Here is a 16,927-nt window from a genome sequence, read left to right on the forward strand (position 1 = left end):
AAGTAGAGAGTTATAGAAGACTCGGTATCAAAGATTTTTAACTTTTGTTTTATTAGAACTTACGGACTATTCATACAGTTATTACAGTATTTTACAATAGAATAATTTTAAGTTAAATAATTAAAGGTTCTATTAAAGTCGTACACATATTCTACACGCGTCTTTCTTTATTCGTACAATGACAGCTTTTCTCTTTTTTTGCACAGCAGTCTGTTAGAACACCTACAAAACGTTACCCTTCGCGCGTTGATTGGTATAATTTACAATTCAAATGCGCGCGTAATTTAATATTAGCAATATTTTATCGCTGGTTAAATATTAGACTGGCTCGCACAATATTAAATATGGAGATAATTATAAATCATTAAACGATCTGAATACTAATTGCCTAACAATTATAATTTTAACAGTAGTGTTTAATAGGAAAAATTAAGGGAACTTCATAAATTATAATCTTATCCATTTCCGGTAATCTTGTTTAAAGAAACATTTTTAATGTACCTAAACTGCTAAACCAACGATGAAGTAGTGCTAATTACCGAAGGACCTTTTAAATATTCGTACTCGTATAATGAATTCCCCTATGATTTTTTCCGATTTCGGTTTGTCACATATTATTGTCAGCTGGCAGAAATCGGACAATTTTTGCCACCGCCATACCGAACAAAATTGATTAATATTGACTCTAGAGATTCGACGCTGCGATTGGTACAATAATACAATTGTATATACAACACTGGTAAAATGGCACGATTTGACAAAACAGATCAATCGCTTAGTATTAATATCGTTATCTTTAACTATTATTATATTAACAATAAACTTTGTACATGATTCGTTAAACGTCACGCGACACAGTTTAACGGCAGTATAAAAATGAAAACAAAATATACAAGGGGTAACATGACACTGATAAGGTAGTATGAAAAAATATAGAACGTTCGTCATTGATACGTGGCTTTTTTAAAAGTGCATTTCCACGGAGAATGACCTCATAATATTGAAATTGCTCGTGTTGGGCCAGATGTATGTTTCATAGTGTTCATCGTCTTTCTTTTTCAAGACGATCAGACAATTATATTTCTCAATAAATATTCATAATCGTGCTTCTTATTTAAGTAATAAGAATTTTCTAAAAAGAGATATGTTTGTTGAAATTTTTAGACCGATAGGAATATCAATATTGAAAGAATACTAGAAAAGTAGCATATCAAAGACTGTTGAATGAAAATCAATGAATTAGATCTATTGATAGAAGTAATAAGTAATTACTACATCGTACGATTAACAGAGATGATCATAACTGATATGCTTGTAACAAACCATTATCATCATTAAGACTATCTTGTGAATAAGACGATTTTATTCACAGCAGTGCATTCTGGTTTCCACGACATACAATTCGCTATAATACGCCAGGTATTAAAGTTTCCAAAAATCTTTACGATTTTCTTCAACAACGAATAATTCTTTTATTTTGGAACATAGAATCATCATTAAATCAGAATATGTTTGTGTGCCTTAAACGTGACCAGTTATTGCGAATAGGCAGTTTATCACTTCTCCACATAACATCATCGTTCGCTGAGAATGAGCAACCACCATTCTCGAAATAGTTTCTTTCTTTCCTCCTTTAAATTTTATTTTATTAACTCATTATAGTATACCTACGATCACATCAAAACAGTACGATACATAAATGTACAAACGGACGCGATCACACATCTTTCATCGACCTTTCCATCGGCGGTACCAAGAATAGTATTGTCAAAATATACATAGAATCATCATTATAATTTTTTTCTTGCTTTTTTTCATTTTTTCTTCATTTTTTTTAATACGCTTACACAACGAGAATTAATGTACATCGTGTCTCTGAGAGGGTAAGTGGGCGGGAAGAAAGTTCAAAGTCCCCAAAATATCTCACACTCGCAGAAACGATCCTGCAATTAGTACCAGAAGTAAAGGACTGACGGATCGTCGATCAAAACATCAACGTACTCAATCTATCCACATTGATCATTTTCATGAGGAAATAAATCTCTTCAAACATTGCAACGATCTGGACAGACGTCTCACAGAAGTCAAGTATCGCCTTTTTCCAAAATACCGTTCTTTTCTTTTTTTTTTTTTTTTTTTGGTCGCTTTTAATTTCATTCGTTAAAGCATTCTCTGGCCTTCTTCTCTTTACTACTCAAGTTTCAAGAAAGTTATTATCCTCGACTCGACAACTTGTTCGTGATTATCATTACGCAAATCTAAAATGTGCGTTTGTTTGTGGTCTTTTGATTTATTAAAATATTGTTGACTTCACAGAGTCGAAGAGAAACACGTTGTACTAAGATCGAAGACAAATTTAACTTGGGTATAAACGAAGAGTTCTTTTTTTTGTTCTTGAATTCATCTTTAGTAGTAAAGATTAGAACGAAAGCGTCCAATCCTAATAGACGGATGATGGCACCAGCGATCGGGCTGTATTCTCCTAATAACCATGTTTTCTACGACGCAACAACGATGACAATAATAATATAACGTTAATAATAGTGCTATTGGCTTAACAACGATCGACAGTCACGGTCGTGTTCACCGTGAAACCGTTTAGTGACTAGTTTCGCAGGCTCCCCACCGATCTTAGGCCAAACCACTGGGATAGGCCACTTGAATGGTCCTTCCGTCGAGGATTTGGTGTCCAGTGGAATATAATCGAATGTACAATTATTTTACAGATCTTCAGCTAGTAACCGGTGAATTTCGTTCACCGTTGAGATAAACAGTTCAGAAACGGTGTCGTTTCATATAATCGACGTTTGCTAGGTCATCACCGTGTCGCTGAGATCTTCCTTCAGCCATTGTGGGATCGTTCTCAGCCCGAGCCGTTTTAATAATTTCACTAGGGCCGTATTATGGGATAGATAATACCTCTGTGAACAAACGAACGACAGATTCAAGAAATCATTCTTTCATATTACTCCTGTCCGCTTTCAATGTTTCCCAATTTGCTATACAGTACCTGTAATAATTTGTACGATTTATCCTCCATCGGAGGATACTGACGGCCTTTGCTCTTGCCGAGGCATTTCGTCCGATCCTCGTTGGTAACTTGACAAAAGAATCCCTTCTTTGGGTCGTACCTCAAGTGAGATGAGTAATTGAAAGCGGGCGTGATCTTGAGGAATCTTTGTAGCTCGTGTAACGTCTCCACGGGATTTTGACGGAGCTGCTCCCCGTCTATGATGTGCAATTGTTGAGGCGGATAGTAGGAAAGCCATCTTTCCAGATGCTGGGCGTATTTCCCGGGATTTAAACATCTGTAACAGACTCAAGCGAATGATACTTGCCGCATTTGTCTTCCCGCGCACAATTAATATTCTACCGCAGACATACAGTCCAGATAGTCTACACGCAGGTCGAACTGCATTAGCAATTTAGATCTTCGCTCGTCTACACCCCGTACGGCTATTACGTGGCCGGATAATGTTATTATTTGCATTCAACTATTCAAGAACTTTTAACGACTCGTTATTCAAGCTCGAGCAAGCACTAGGGGCTCTCGTGCTCGTAACAAACAGAAATTTATTCGTGCGCTTGCACAATGTTGCAACCTACCTATTTCTGAGATCGCGTAGAGGTTTCGGTGCGGTATCGCTCGCAGTGATAACCGAGTGAAAGGAATAATTATTCGCTACAGGATCGCCGTGGACCCTCGTGTGCTGGTACCACGAATAGGCACGCCTGGCTGGCGAAAGCAGTATAGTGATTAACTTTGCTCTCGGTAGAAGCGCATGAGCTCTGCGCGGCACCAATTCACCGTCGAAATAGGTCGCGGATTTTTCGAACAGATACCGTGAACTCTCGTTTTTCGACGCTGGAAAGAAGCTCATATACCTGAAGAGAAAATAGAACGATAAGATAAGAGCAGATTAATTAACGAGATTCGCGTATCTCTGAAATTTTTCCTCGAAACGAGCAACCGGTTTTCGTTTTTGCTTCGTCTTACTTACCAATCGAGACCCTTGTAATAATTCTTTCCATTGAAGAACTGAATCTCCTCGAACGTGTCAGGACTCGGCAAATTGCTGCTTATCGCCGGATGAATGGACAGGAAGGTGTAGAGAGCGGTAGTGCCAGTTTTTTGGGGACCAATTACCAGGAACCTCGGTAGCTGATCGCAGGTTTTATTCCTCGACCAGATCTTTTGATGCCTTATGTCGTCGCAGGGATTCTTTAATATAAATGAGAGTTTTTATAAACGCCTCGTTACTACGACTACCAATTATCATAACTATAACACAGTTTCACATAGCAGCAACTTACGCCCCACACAGGATCAGATTCTTCGGGATACAACTGAAAATATCTCTCTGCGAGTTGAAGAGGTGGAGCGCTGGATAATCTCAAGTTCGTCCAACATTGAATAAATTTAATCACCGATTCGAAAGTGTATAGCGCCAGACGATCGTTCCCATAATTCGACATGTGCGTCATAAAAATATTGATCTAAAAGAGAACAGTGGAAGTGCAAAGCATATTTTGGAAAAAGTAGATATTGGATTACTTACAGGATTGTGAACGATGGTCTGGAACAATTCTCCACCCTGTATCGATTTATCCAGTTTGTCCCTTCCGCCCGGATATCTATCGATGAAGATCGTGTGTGTGAAAAGGCCACAGGTTTGCCTCGGTAGGACCTTGCACAGAAACAAAGGAAAGAGATCGTCACGCGTTTCCCTTTATCGTTGATTTCGTCGCGATTTATAAGAATCGTACGCCCCAGGGAAATCAATTTTTTATTCCTCTTTATCTGCTCGACTGGTTGTTTAAGCCCTAAGCGAAAGAATCTACGAAACAAAGGATGTTTTGCTGGCAGCTTTATCGCGCGTCGATCCATCGATTTTTGTCTTCAATGCTCATCCGTGAACTAGCCTGTTCTCTAAGGCCAACAGTCGCGCAAGTTTCGACAAAAAGTCAATCTACAAAGCACGAAACTACGAAACTACCGATTCATTCGATCACGAATTCGTTTATTGCTTTTGCATAGTTTCCCAGTCGGTTGCCGACTGTTAACGTCAAACAATTGGCATGTTCAATGTTCGAGCTATGTGGGAAAAACAAAGAGAAAAAATTATTTAACTCGCTAGCTGGTTTGTTCGGACTATATTGATTGGTGAAATGTGCTTATGTACTATATAGATACTGGCAACTGAAACTATTTATATTAAATTTTCTTTGTGATTAACAAAAAAAGAAAAAGAGAAAGTATCGGGGAGAAAAATAGTGTTTGCAGAGGGAAATGAACTTTAATCCTTCGGAGTGGATTATTGAAATAGTGATTAGGCAAGATTTACCATTATATTACGATGAATGAAGCCTCTTCTTAATCGAGCAGGCCTCAAATGGGGATATTCTTCTGTGCTAGTGACTTTGATGCTCCATACCCTTTTCCACGCCTCGTATAGTCCTTCGTGAACCGGATAAACGCCGGAATGATGAGGACTTACGCTGTAGCCGCTTCCTGTTGGGATTCCGTGATCTTTCGCGAATTGTTTGTTCAGTGCCATGTCCAATTGTAGATGTGTTACATTCTCGTAGAGATGAGGCTGTTGATGATTCCACATGTGGGAAAACCACGTAAATCTGCAATTTAGAAACGTAAATCTCAATTTTGATAAACATTTATCAAATTCTACTAACGATCTCTATTTCATTTAAAACCACTCACTTTCAACCAAACGATACGAGTTAATATTCATATTTTCATAAAAAGAGCGAACAAGCGTGATCTATTGATTTCATCGACAATCGAAAATGTACATAATCGATCTACGAATTTAATTGCCGTCCATAGGAAAGCAATTACTGGAACAAATCGCGACAATTCGCAAACAGGTGCAACTTCCGCGGTCTGATCAACCGTGACACGTGCACGGTCTCAATACGTCAATTTGCGCCAATAGTGAATCTTTTTGCGCTCTGTTTACCACCCGATTCGCGCAACAACTCTCTGCCAATTCCATTTCCGTTTTCACTGTGCGCACTGTGAAATGTATTCACGAGTCGTTCTTAATCTAACACCAGTATTCTCTAAAAAACGAAATCACTTAATCGTCGTTTCAATACAGAAAAGAATCGCAGAAATTACAGAAAAGAACAAATAAGTCTTTTACATTACGATTAATTGGATTTACGAGCAATAGTTTCCCTATTTATGGATTCGCCACTGTGTGAAAGGCACATAAATGTTAGGAAATATCTCGTTTAAATACTAGTAACTTGAAAAGAAAATATACAAAAATAATACATACCTGTCTACGTTCTCCAGAAGCATATCGTCCCCCAGATTCTCTTCCGCGGAGCCGTGATGGAAGTACTTCCCAGAAAACCCCAAGTTGAATTTAAACCCCGGAACCAGCGCCTGAATCCTCTGTTGAGTAGCCAGCAACGCCATCACGTCGTCCTTTCTCAGTCTAGTCCTTTTCTCACCAACGAATATGTCGTCGACGTCAACTAGTATCATCCGATTCAAGCTGAGGCTCAACTGTCCATGAGACAGATAGGATAGTGAGTCGAGTAGCAGCAAATTGTGCAGCCAGAATCGTAATCCTCCGCCGAAAAAGACCCTCTGAATCCCGTCGTATCTGCCGTGATCCTGTGTAATGAAAATCCAATGTGGGTCCGTTAAGGCTTATCGCGTTTAGGCTTATCATACTGTACCGTCACTCTGATCTCTGTCGTTTAGCGGGCGAAGTCGGATTTTTTCTTTTTTTTCTATTTGTTAAAGAGAGGATGGGGGTTTGAGAATTAAACGAGCCAGCACGAAGTACCTCGTTTACGGAGAGCAAGCTGATAAAGCGAAGCCTGGTATTTAATATCGATCAAATTCCTTGGGTAATTCTAGCGTGTAAAAAAGACACGATGAGTGGCGATTAAAAAAGAGGGAGAAAAAACATATGGAAAAGGAGGAAGAGAGGAAGATTTCGAGAGGAAGTTAAGGTTCGATTTTTAAGCGCATTTCCGAAGTTAAACGGGTTATGCTATGGGAGAACGGGGAACGCTAATCTTCTTTTAATCGCTTTCAACAGCGATATATTCGATTCGAATAGCAATTGTATCGTCTGCCGATCGTTATTCCGAATGGGACTTTATATTTTATGAGGTGGTAAGGTAACCCCGTTTGTTTGAAACAGAGGTTTTTCGTCGCAAGATAACGGGTGTTTAACTCTATGAAAGTTGCAATCGATCTGACAAAAACGAAATTTGCATAGAAATATTTTTAAACAGGTACCTCACTTGTTTCTTGTAATAGAAATTTTGCACTGCGAGATGGCGATGTTTAACTCTAGGGAAGTTGCAACTAAACTGACAGGTCTGAAATCTCTTTGAACATATTTTTAAACAAGTACCTCGCAAAGTTTCTCAACTAAAAAAGGAGGCAGGAGAAGAAATGTCTAACTGTTAAAACGTTCTAAATTTTAACTAATCAAGTCAATTTCGTTATCCATAACTTCTTTAGTTAACTTTGAAAGTTTGGACATGAGGTTTTGCTCGCATATTTCCAAAATTATATAATTTTCACGAAAACGAATATAAAACAATCGATTTGTTCGAACGTCTACGATAGAATAGTCCGTTAATTTAACGTTTAAAATTATGATCTAGTCGTCTCGCTGTAAATAAGCGTTGGTAAGCTTATAGAAATTATGCAAGAGCCTTTATCCCATCGATCAAACGATATTATTAAATTAGATTCTCGCGCAAAGAAACGAGTTACTTAAAACTGCTCTCTTCTTTTTTTCACGGAGTTCATCGGACGTTGAAGACTCGGCTAAAAAGAAAAACGCAACGTCGCCTATCGATCATCACACGTGTCGATCGCTCGTCACGTAAAGTGGGAATTGTTCATTGGCTGCGGTGAAATTACGGTGATCTCCTTCCATTTATTTTTCATTGAACGCGAACGACCGCATGCAACGTTAATGGGTTTGCGCGTTCGACGTGTTGATGCTTATCGATCGGCGCGCGTGTAAGGGCGCGTTAATTTCAAAGATGTTTTACTTCAACGTGTCGCCCGACCCCGTGTAATAACGCGTTCGAACAGCTCTATTTTCCTCGAACGTGATTTTATCTGCCGTACATTTCCAAGGGAAACTCGTCGTGTACGAAATTCGCTGTTTTTTGATCACGATATTATAATGAATATTATAGGAAATTTTGTAGTTTTAATGCAGGATGGTAAAATATAATACAACGTGGTGATAATATTGTTTTTGATATTATTTGAATATTAAACACGTTTCTTCGTTGTTTTCAATGAACATAATTGAAATATTAAAATTGTCTCCTATTTAGATATACCATAGAAGGAAAAAATAATTCTTTGGAAAAATAGAATTATTTTAATTATACACGATCATCTTTTGCATTGTTTGAATCATCTGCATTCGATTCGTTATAAAATCATATAACATTCCATGTAGTTTTATAACAAATCTATCTAATCATCAAGCAGAAAGTCACGTTTTTCTTTATGGTTCTGTTAAACGTCGTTGGAAGATTATTTCGAATTTCAAGCTCGTCAATTACATGGGAAAATATGTGCAACTGCAATCCTTACAATTAAATTAGATTGGATTCTATCCGTTCCCTCTTTGTTTTTACATTGTGTGAAATTGTCAGTAAGCACAAATTTATCGAGTGACTAATAGATGTTAGTCCTTTCGAATATGAAGCTGTGGAAGGTTTAAATAGCTCGATTGGCCAGAGAAATTCTCCATCAAACGAAGAGAATCTAGCTTTCGAATCGGATCGGGGGAAATTCGATTCTTTTCCTACCCGTGAAAGCGAACGTTTCCATCGATAATCTTCTTTTCGCCAAACAAAGCGGACGCTTTATCAATCGAATTTCAAGCTCGTTTGCTTCAAACGGCCATAAAGAAACTGTCGAGACGTTGAAAGGAGCGATTCATCGGCGGCTTCGTGTTTTTCCAAAAAAGATAAACGAGCGCCTAGTGATCGATCGCCGAGATACGGTTCGAAGACTTTATCTCTTCTCTCGGTCGTCGCTCGCTGACTATTCCAAATTCAAAATTTCATTGACGTGGTTTGCTGTAATGACATACGTATCGGATTTTCGCTGACAAGTAAAATGGTTTCTTCAAAAATTCAGACTTATCGTTTAGTGGTACATGCATATCTATTTATACGCACTCTTTTACGGATTTCTTAATGTCCAAGATGTTTAATTTCATTTTTAATCTGCTGTTAATCTTCGTACTATCACCTTTAATGATCAGAGCTGCGCTAATGGCCAATCATAGTTTTTACAATAAGACGATGTCTCTATGTAAAAACGCATTTAACACTCCATCGCAAAGTTGTTATTAATCGTGATTGGCACAGCGATACTTTTGTCACTCGAAGAATCGCATATTTTCAGAAAATAGCTGAGAATTACGATCGATGCTTGTTACACGTTTTTTCGAGAGAACCTGTCGTTCATCAAAGATGCGGCTCATAGCCGTGACGCATCCTGTAAGCGAAATATAAATTGGCAGCGCGAATAGCGACAAACGAAGCAGGGGCTACGTCGATGCTCATTAATCGAATGAACCAACGGCTGATTGGGTTCTGATTTAATTACCTGGCTACCTGTGATCCGTGAATCTCCGGCCTACCAGCCGTAGCTACGTAATGGGGTTATCAGCGAGATTATTATTGTTGTTTACTGCTAACAAGCTCCGCTCATGGCGACCGTTTCAAAACGCAAGCCGGTCAACCGAGAATTCCTGCCTGGTTCTATGGCAATTAACAAATTGCCTGTTAGGGAATATCTTGAATCGACGGCGAACACGCGTATGGAGATGTGTAAGTATACAATACGAGAATACATTTCGTGGATCAACAAACAAATGTTCATTCAATGGAACATAAATACATACTGTAATTAAAATTTCTTTGAGAGAATCGTCAAGAAAATTTTTTACTTAGATAGGTTAATCTCTTTTACAGACGAGTTGATTGAGGTCAGAGGATGATTATTAGCTTCTATTCTTTTCTAGAAAAATTATACATACATTAGTGTCAAAGTTAACTACTCGTGAAAGATTTTCATACACTCGGGAATATTTATTCACAGTGATATTCATTTAACTTGAATTCAAGGAAGACTAAACTTTAAGAAGTTAACAGTGGTTTTTCAATGTCTTTCCAAATTTTATTCAATGAGTGCTTTATAAGTGAATGATTTTTAATATATTAGGGAAATTTTATCATAATCTACGGACTTTTAAAGATAATTGAAATAAATAATGCTAGGTTACTTCCAAACTTCCTTGCGATACAAAAATCGCTAAAAGCGATCAACTCGACGATCTATTATTTTCTTTTAGCTACCAGCCTAATAAATCATATCGCGTTTCTAAAAACTCGTTAAAACCTAGCTTAATAAATATTTTCTCCCCTAACACGTCTCATGCTGGTCACAAAAAAGATACCTTTTCTATTTTACCATTTGATGTAGAACAATTCGTATAATAATTATACGAAGATACATCTTCACTTTCAATTGTATTTATTTCCTGTATCGTATAGTTATAAATAAAAATATATAAATTTTCGTGCATAGCCAAGTAAGTTTCGCGTTCATGAAAACGCAGTGTAAAATGTGTTATTGTTAGTTCCTACTGTTAGAACATTGAACTCGATTGTTCGCAAAACAGAAAGGAGAACTACGGCAATTGGATAAAGAATAGAATCACCTTCCTCTTAAGAAACTCTTTGTCGTCGTATATCTACAAGAAATTCATTGTTGTTTAGGAGGAAGATACAAGTCGACGATAGGAAAGATTTATTATCGTCGCCGGAAGAACTTAGCAGAACACTGGCATCCTGCGTCGTAAATCGCTTCATTACACGCAGACTTTGTAATACCCGAGAATTTTGTGTAGACAGAGCAATTGGGTGACACTGTCGAAGCGTATAAATCATTCGTGTATGTTACCGTATTTCAGCTGGCCTAGTCTTAATTTCTATCGTCGCTAAGCCATTATTTAATCGTGACTGCATATATTTTCAAAAAATAGCTGAAAATCTTTCACTCTTATGACCGTCGATAATCTTCGTAAGTAACAATGGCTTCACGTTACTTTCTGACGATTGTCAGGCATGCTTTCTACGCGCAGAATTTCTATGGTTGTAAAGGTTCTAAATTTACCTCCACAGTGAGTATTTCTACGGCTGTTGCAGTCCCTAAATCTACTTACATCCGCCCACTACTAGGGTTGCACGATCCCTAAATCTAAGTGCTCAAGTGGCACGCAAGTGCCACGGTGTTACCTGCCACATATAGAAGCACAATTGTAACCTTGCGATGTAGATACTTGGATACTATAGATACTTTTTGTCAAATATACTTAAACGATCATTGACGAAACTAAGATTGTTCGAAAAGTTCATATAAATACATAGACGTTGAAAAATAGATAGGATTTGCCTTAAATTATTTTTAGATTATCTGGACACTTTAGCGTGTCGTGTAATAAAAGATTATCACACGATAGAACTGATGTTCCAAGTTAATATGCAATAATTTGAAAGCCGTGTACATAAAAGTTGTTGTGGAAGGTTGTGAAACTAGTTTGATATCTGAGGAGATACCATACTTCAGGTTATTTAATACCTAAATTTTGAACGAGGTAAAGAAAGACTATCCTGTCATCGTTCTACGTTATTTGTCATTAATTATAATAAGTAGGAGCTGAGAATCAATTAGAATGATCTAAGATACAAATATTAATAATTAAGAAATTTAAATTATACCCTGCAAATGATACAGTTGAGATTAGAAGAACGACGACGTAATGAAAGATCATGCAAAGTTGACGTAAGACGAAGCAGATCCATGCACGACTACGATGTGCTCGGGCAGAGGCAGATGATATCACGTCTAGACCGTTTGTTATATTAGACGAATATTTCCTGTTTGCGTGGCGTGGGGTTTCTCCGCGTTGAAGAAGATCCGCTGTCTTCTTCGCGTCTACATTTTCGCGTTCTATACATCACCGGTGCTTTCATCCGGTGCGCGCTTGCTTCCGGCCGAGCCTTTACAGCGCCGTGGAATCTTGCAATCGCGAATTCCGACACGAATGTAAAACGGCTGATGAAACAGCTTTACGGATTGTCTCAGGCCCGCTTGCACTCTGCTTCGTCCCTGTGATAGTCTCCTTTCGTTTCCTTAATTTTTTCCTTTGTATCTTTACAAGCTTCCTCTCAGCTCGTTTAAACTCTAAATTTTTCTTGTTTTTAATATTCTTCACGCGTCTCGCCTTTTTCGTTTCCATTCCTACCCACATTCTACCGATATTATTGTATTTTACTCTCAGCTTTGTCTAATTTTCACTATTTCATATCATAGCTTTTTGGTCGTTTTTTGATCCTGTTTAGTCTGTCCTTCTTTTCATCCTTCTTTTCATTGATTTTCTCATTTCTTTACAGTTTCTTATTCCTTAGTTTCGTACTCTCTGTCATTGTGCCGATGGTCCATCTAAAGTTTACAATCTTAGCGTTAAAACTTGCTCCTTCTTGCTAATATGTTTCCTGTGACATGCGTCTTGTCCTTCTCGTTTCCATTCCTACCAATATTTTATTATTTTTTTAATGTACCTTCAGCTTCGTGTAACTTGCATTATTTCACATTATTCTTGCTACGTCGTTGCTTGGTTACTCCTTTGACCCTCTTCCCTTCATTTCTATAATTTATTCCTATATTATCCCACTTCTTATTAACTTTCTTATTTCTTTACAGTTCCCTATAATTTTAGTTTTACAACTCGCTCTTCTTGTATATTGCTAAAGTTTTCTACTCTTTTTTCGCTTTTGTTCTAAGAAACTCTTATTATTTTTCCCTTCTAGATTCCTGTCTGCCTTATTACATTTATTCTCGTATATTCACCTCCTTCTCTCATCTGAGCGGCGTTATTCTCTCCTTGGTACTCTCATTTGCTCTCTTCGCTTCTTATCTGTGTTACATCGAGCCCGGTACTTCTCTTCATACTCGACACCACCTCCTCACCTTTGTACCTGCACTCTTCCATCTTCATTTTCGCAGAAGAGATTCAAGGCTCCGCTTCGTAGGATGAAACTGGGGTGGCGTGCACGCGACTTCACATTTGTTTTCGTTTCCGCGGACTAACATTTCTCAAGAAAATGAGAGTCGCGACGAAGTCTGAAAGGGTGGCCCGGAGGCGGGGTAGTTCTGAAATTTCCATTAATATCGCAACAATTCTACCGTATAACTTAATATTTGATTTAATTCGAGATTTCCGTTTGCACGTCTCATTCCGTTATTATCGTAACATTATTATATTTGCCGTTTGCGTTTTAAGCTCCAGCGATTTCTATATTAAAAGAGGGATTAAAATGAAAAGTCGGCTCTGGAATTATTAATTCGAATACTCTTATTCTCCTTTATTAACAGGTTTCTTTCCTTAGGTGTTATTTTTTATGGAAATTTCATTTCCATGGAAATGTGCATTTGTAGGTCTAATATTTGTTTAATATTAATGAATTTAAAAGATTACACGATACAAAGATACGAAGATATAATAATAGCGTTATATGTTTCAGTTATTTTTCTCACACGTATCAAAATATTTTCCAAAGTTCATCATATTCCTGCACATGTTTCTCTGCCTGTTATTTTCTTCCTTTTCTATTTTTATACTGATTAGTTATCAAGAATTGGACGATTTGCATTATCTTCTTTCGATGTTCATCAACTCAACCCTGAAGAATTTAATTTATCAAAATTAAACTGTGTATGCCACTACAATTGTTCCTGTGATTTCAAATTCCCTATATCGTCTAGATTCTCTTCACATTCAAAAGTATTATGTAGCGACGATAGTCAGGGAGGAGTTTCGTGAAACCAAACGTTGTTATCGACCAGTTTAGTCATTCCATCCTCTACTTGGTCCCGAGCAAACTGACCAACGCACGGAGGTCAATAGCAACGGATTCCAGTATCGTGTTCTCATCTCCGCAACGTTTACCGCGTTCAGACCACGTGGTATAGATTCTGACAACATTCGACAGAGCGAATCGGAGATCGGAGGCAGCTGTTTCCATTTCCGCGTCAAAGGGAATTAGGAAAAACCGTCGATGTTGGACGAAAGGTGTTAATTAAAGGTACATTAAACGTAGACCTCAGGAGAACACGTCACGTTTCCTATGTCTCATAAAGGAACAATTTTCAAATTTAATATAAAATAAAAATGTTTTATAGTTTCTGTAGCTTTATTTGATTTCGTCATTAAATACGTATTTGTATGTCTTTGCCACTTTGTTGAACGTCTAAAAAATATTATTAGTATTTTATTAATTCAAGTAAACGTGAAATATCATTACGAAATTATCAAAATGTATAAGAATTATTATCTCATTTGGGACGTTACGCTATAGAGATTTCATGTAACCAATATTACGTGGAAAGAAAGTTTCGAAAGAAAAGCGTTCGTTAACGAAATGTATGACCAGGCAAACAGTGGAACAAAAAGCGAGGTGTATGGACAGAACAACGGGACGCACAATCGCATTTAATTAAACGAAATTCGCATTCCGCCGTTACTTTGTACGTTAACAATGCAGGTATTAATTAATAATCCGAGTAAGAAGCGGCTTTTTTCTGTTTGAATTTTGTCTGGCGTTACGAAACTTGGCATCGGGTCACGGCTTCTACAAAAGATCAACGTTAACCCCTTACCACCCCATAAAATAGCTCGGGGTTGGAAAGAAGCCTGATGCACGTATATTTTTCCTGACCGACTGAGAAAGGCTGGGCTATACCTCTTTTGTAGGTTGTAATTAATATTCCTCGCAATTATGTTAGCGACTCAAGGTCGGACAAAGCGGCCCAGATTCTGATGAATTTACGGGATGAGAACGAAGAGAGCTTTGCTAACTGCGAGAAGAAAAGCGATAAACAGGAGGCACGTTAATTAATTTGCTAATTAGGAGAGGCAAGTTAGCGTCGATCGATACGAGTTAGAGATTCCACTGCACCCCTTATATTCTTCGTGATCGCGCTGAAAGACGTTTCTTGCGTTCCATGGTGTTTTTAATTTTGGCTCTTAATTCGTGTAATTTAAATTGAGGGCGAACGTGGAAACCTTCTTAACCTTCGCAAGCATTGAATACAATGAAAATGAATGCCGGTTAATACAGAATTAAAATTTAATATTACGTTATTCTGCAAATAATACAATTTTCCTGCGAGCTGAGAAATGGAAGTCGTCAGAGAATGGAGGATTTTTAACGAAATATGCTACGTACGAGTAATCTTCGCTAGGATTCGTTCCTCGCGTATCGACTTTTCTTTGTTCACATTATTTTAAAGGAAGTGAAAGATGGAAAAATTACGTGATTTGCTTCACGCTTGTAGTTCTACTTAATTCGTAGTGAATTGCAAATGATACAGAAGAATCTTTGCTTAGGCGAATTCACTTGCAGGAAATAATTGAATGACTCGACAATTGAAACACAAACCGCTTTAATCGCGTTGTCGTTCGAAAATTCCAACGATTCTCTGCGATATCATCGAGTTTACGAAACGTTAGTTATTCCGTAATCTTCCCACGTTCCACTTGTAATTAATCTCGGTCTACACGAGTAGAACGAGTCGAAACGCGGAAGAATGCGATGGATAGAAAAGCATGTTGTGAATCGTGTGTCTCACCTGAATGACAGTCGCTAGAGGACTTTTATTGGCCGGGTAGTCGAGGCTGTCCCGATGCGCCCAAGCCAGCGGCTCGTAGGTGCTGTGATTGGCCTGAAAAATGGTCCAGTCACCGCCAGGAAGTGGTCCCCAGGCTGTTTCTCCGGATCTGGTTAATCGCAGGATAGGGGACGCCGCGTTCAGCTGTGCATCCTGAGGGAGGAAAGACCGATCTCATTTTGTCTGTTGTTCGAATGCTTGTCGACAATACGTGAGTCGTTTCCCGATCCTTTTTTCGCTTTCCCGTAGCTTTACGAGAGAGTAAAAATCGAAAATATTGCTATCTCCGCCTCGAGTCTGTTATTTGCGTACCAAGAATTGTTCCGTTTGTCTAAAGAGAAAAGATTACAAGATAAAGAGAAATATTCTACTTCCGTTTTTAGTCGATCACGTTGAGATACAAAATGATAGGATGACAATGACAATAAGTTTATAAATGGAGCACACGAAACTTAATCACAAACTAATACTAAAAGATTACAGTGTAGGTGAAATATGGAAGTTAATATCGAGGTTACTGTAAGTAGAATGAGTAAGTATCAGACAGCCGTGGCATAATCCGCACTGCGTCGACTTTTCGGGCGCATATTTCGGAAGCATATTTCCTACGTATAGGAGACCATGCATCATTAAAGTCGTTGGAAAATTTCTAAGTTACATAGACTCTTATGATAGAAGATCGATACTATAGTCTACTTTACCGTACGTCAAACGACACTGATCTTCTGGAAACATATTTTGTATCTTTAAGAAACCACCCGTGTGTGTCTCGCGAAACTCAACATATATCATTTCGTCAAATTCCCAAACTACGATTTTCATACTTTTTTCAGAAGTCTTTCTAACGTTCAATACGCAGGTCGTTACAAATATCGCAAACACGTGTACAAATGTCTGAGGCTTACTTCTCAAGTTGCAAACGATTTAACTTTACGTTAGAAATATACCGAACCAGTCGACGAACTTATTCTGCGTGTTATTCGCATTTATCTCGTTTCGTGTTGCTCTTCTTCTTTAATCTAGTTGATAATCGACGATTTAATTTTTAATAGAGGATTTGATTTAATCAGTAACATCGATTCATAATCATCGGTTCATTTAAGCTTCGAAGGAACGAAATTCCATGTTCGCTAAGCTAATAATACTTCGCCGTAACCTTTC

The 16,927-nt window shown here is 38.0% G+C and overlaps 1 protein-coding gene across 3 annotated transcripts in view; it reads right to left on the minus strand.

Moving 5' to 3' along the window:
* Nucleotides 1–32: 32 nt before the first annotated feature.
* The window catches only part of LOC117232311 (bifunctional heparan sulfate N-deacetylase/N-sulfotransferase), a 368,371-nt gene continuing 351,476 nt past the window's right edge, over nt 33–16,927 (minus strand). For all 3 annotated transcript variants that reach the window (XM_033491639.1, XM_033491638.1, XM_033491636.1), the window contains 9 exons: nt 15,728–15,919; nt 6,303–6,646; nt 5,346–5,634; nt 4,560–4,688; nt 4,315–4,497; nt 4,002–4,222; nt 3,607–3,885; nt 3,011–3,308; nt 33–2,921 (listed from right to left, as the gene is read on the minus strand). In XM_033491639.1, the coding sequence (XP_033347530.1) occupies nt 2,811–2,921; nt 3,011–3,308; nt 3,607–3,885; nt 4,002–4,222; nt 4,315–4,497; nt 4,560–4,688; nt 5,346–5,634; nt 6,303–6,646; nt 15,728–15,919 (2,046 nt within the window). In that variant the 3' untranslated portion in view covers nt 33–2,810. The remainder of the gene's footprint in view (nt 2,922–3,010; nt 3,309–3,606; nt 3,886–4,001; nt 4,223–4,314; nt 4,498–4,559; nt 4,689–5,345; nt 5,635–6,302; nt 6,647–15,727; nt 15,920–16,927) is intronic.

The sequence above is a fragment of the Bombus vosnesenskii genome, unplaced genomic scaffold, assembly GCF_011952255.1.
Source record: "Bombus vosnesenskii isolate JDL3184/JDL3185 unplaced genomic scaffold, Bvos_JDL3184-5_v1.1 scf7180000013285, whole genome shotgun sequence".
Lineage (NCBI taxonomy): Eukaryota > Metazoa > Arthropoda > Insecta > Hymenoptera > Apidae > Bombus > Bombus vosnesenskii.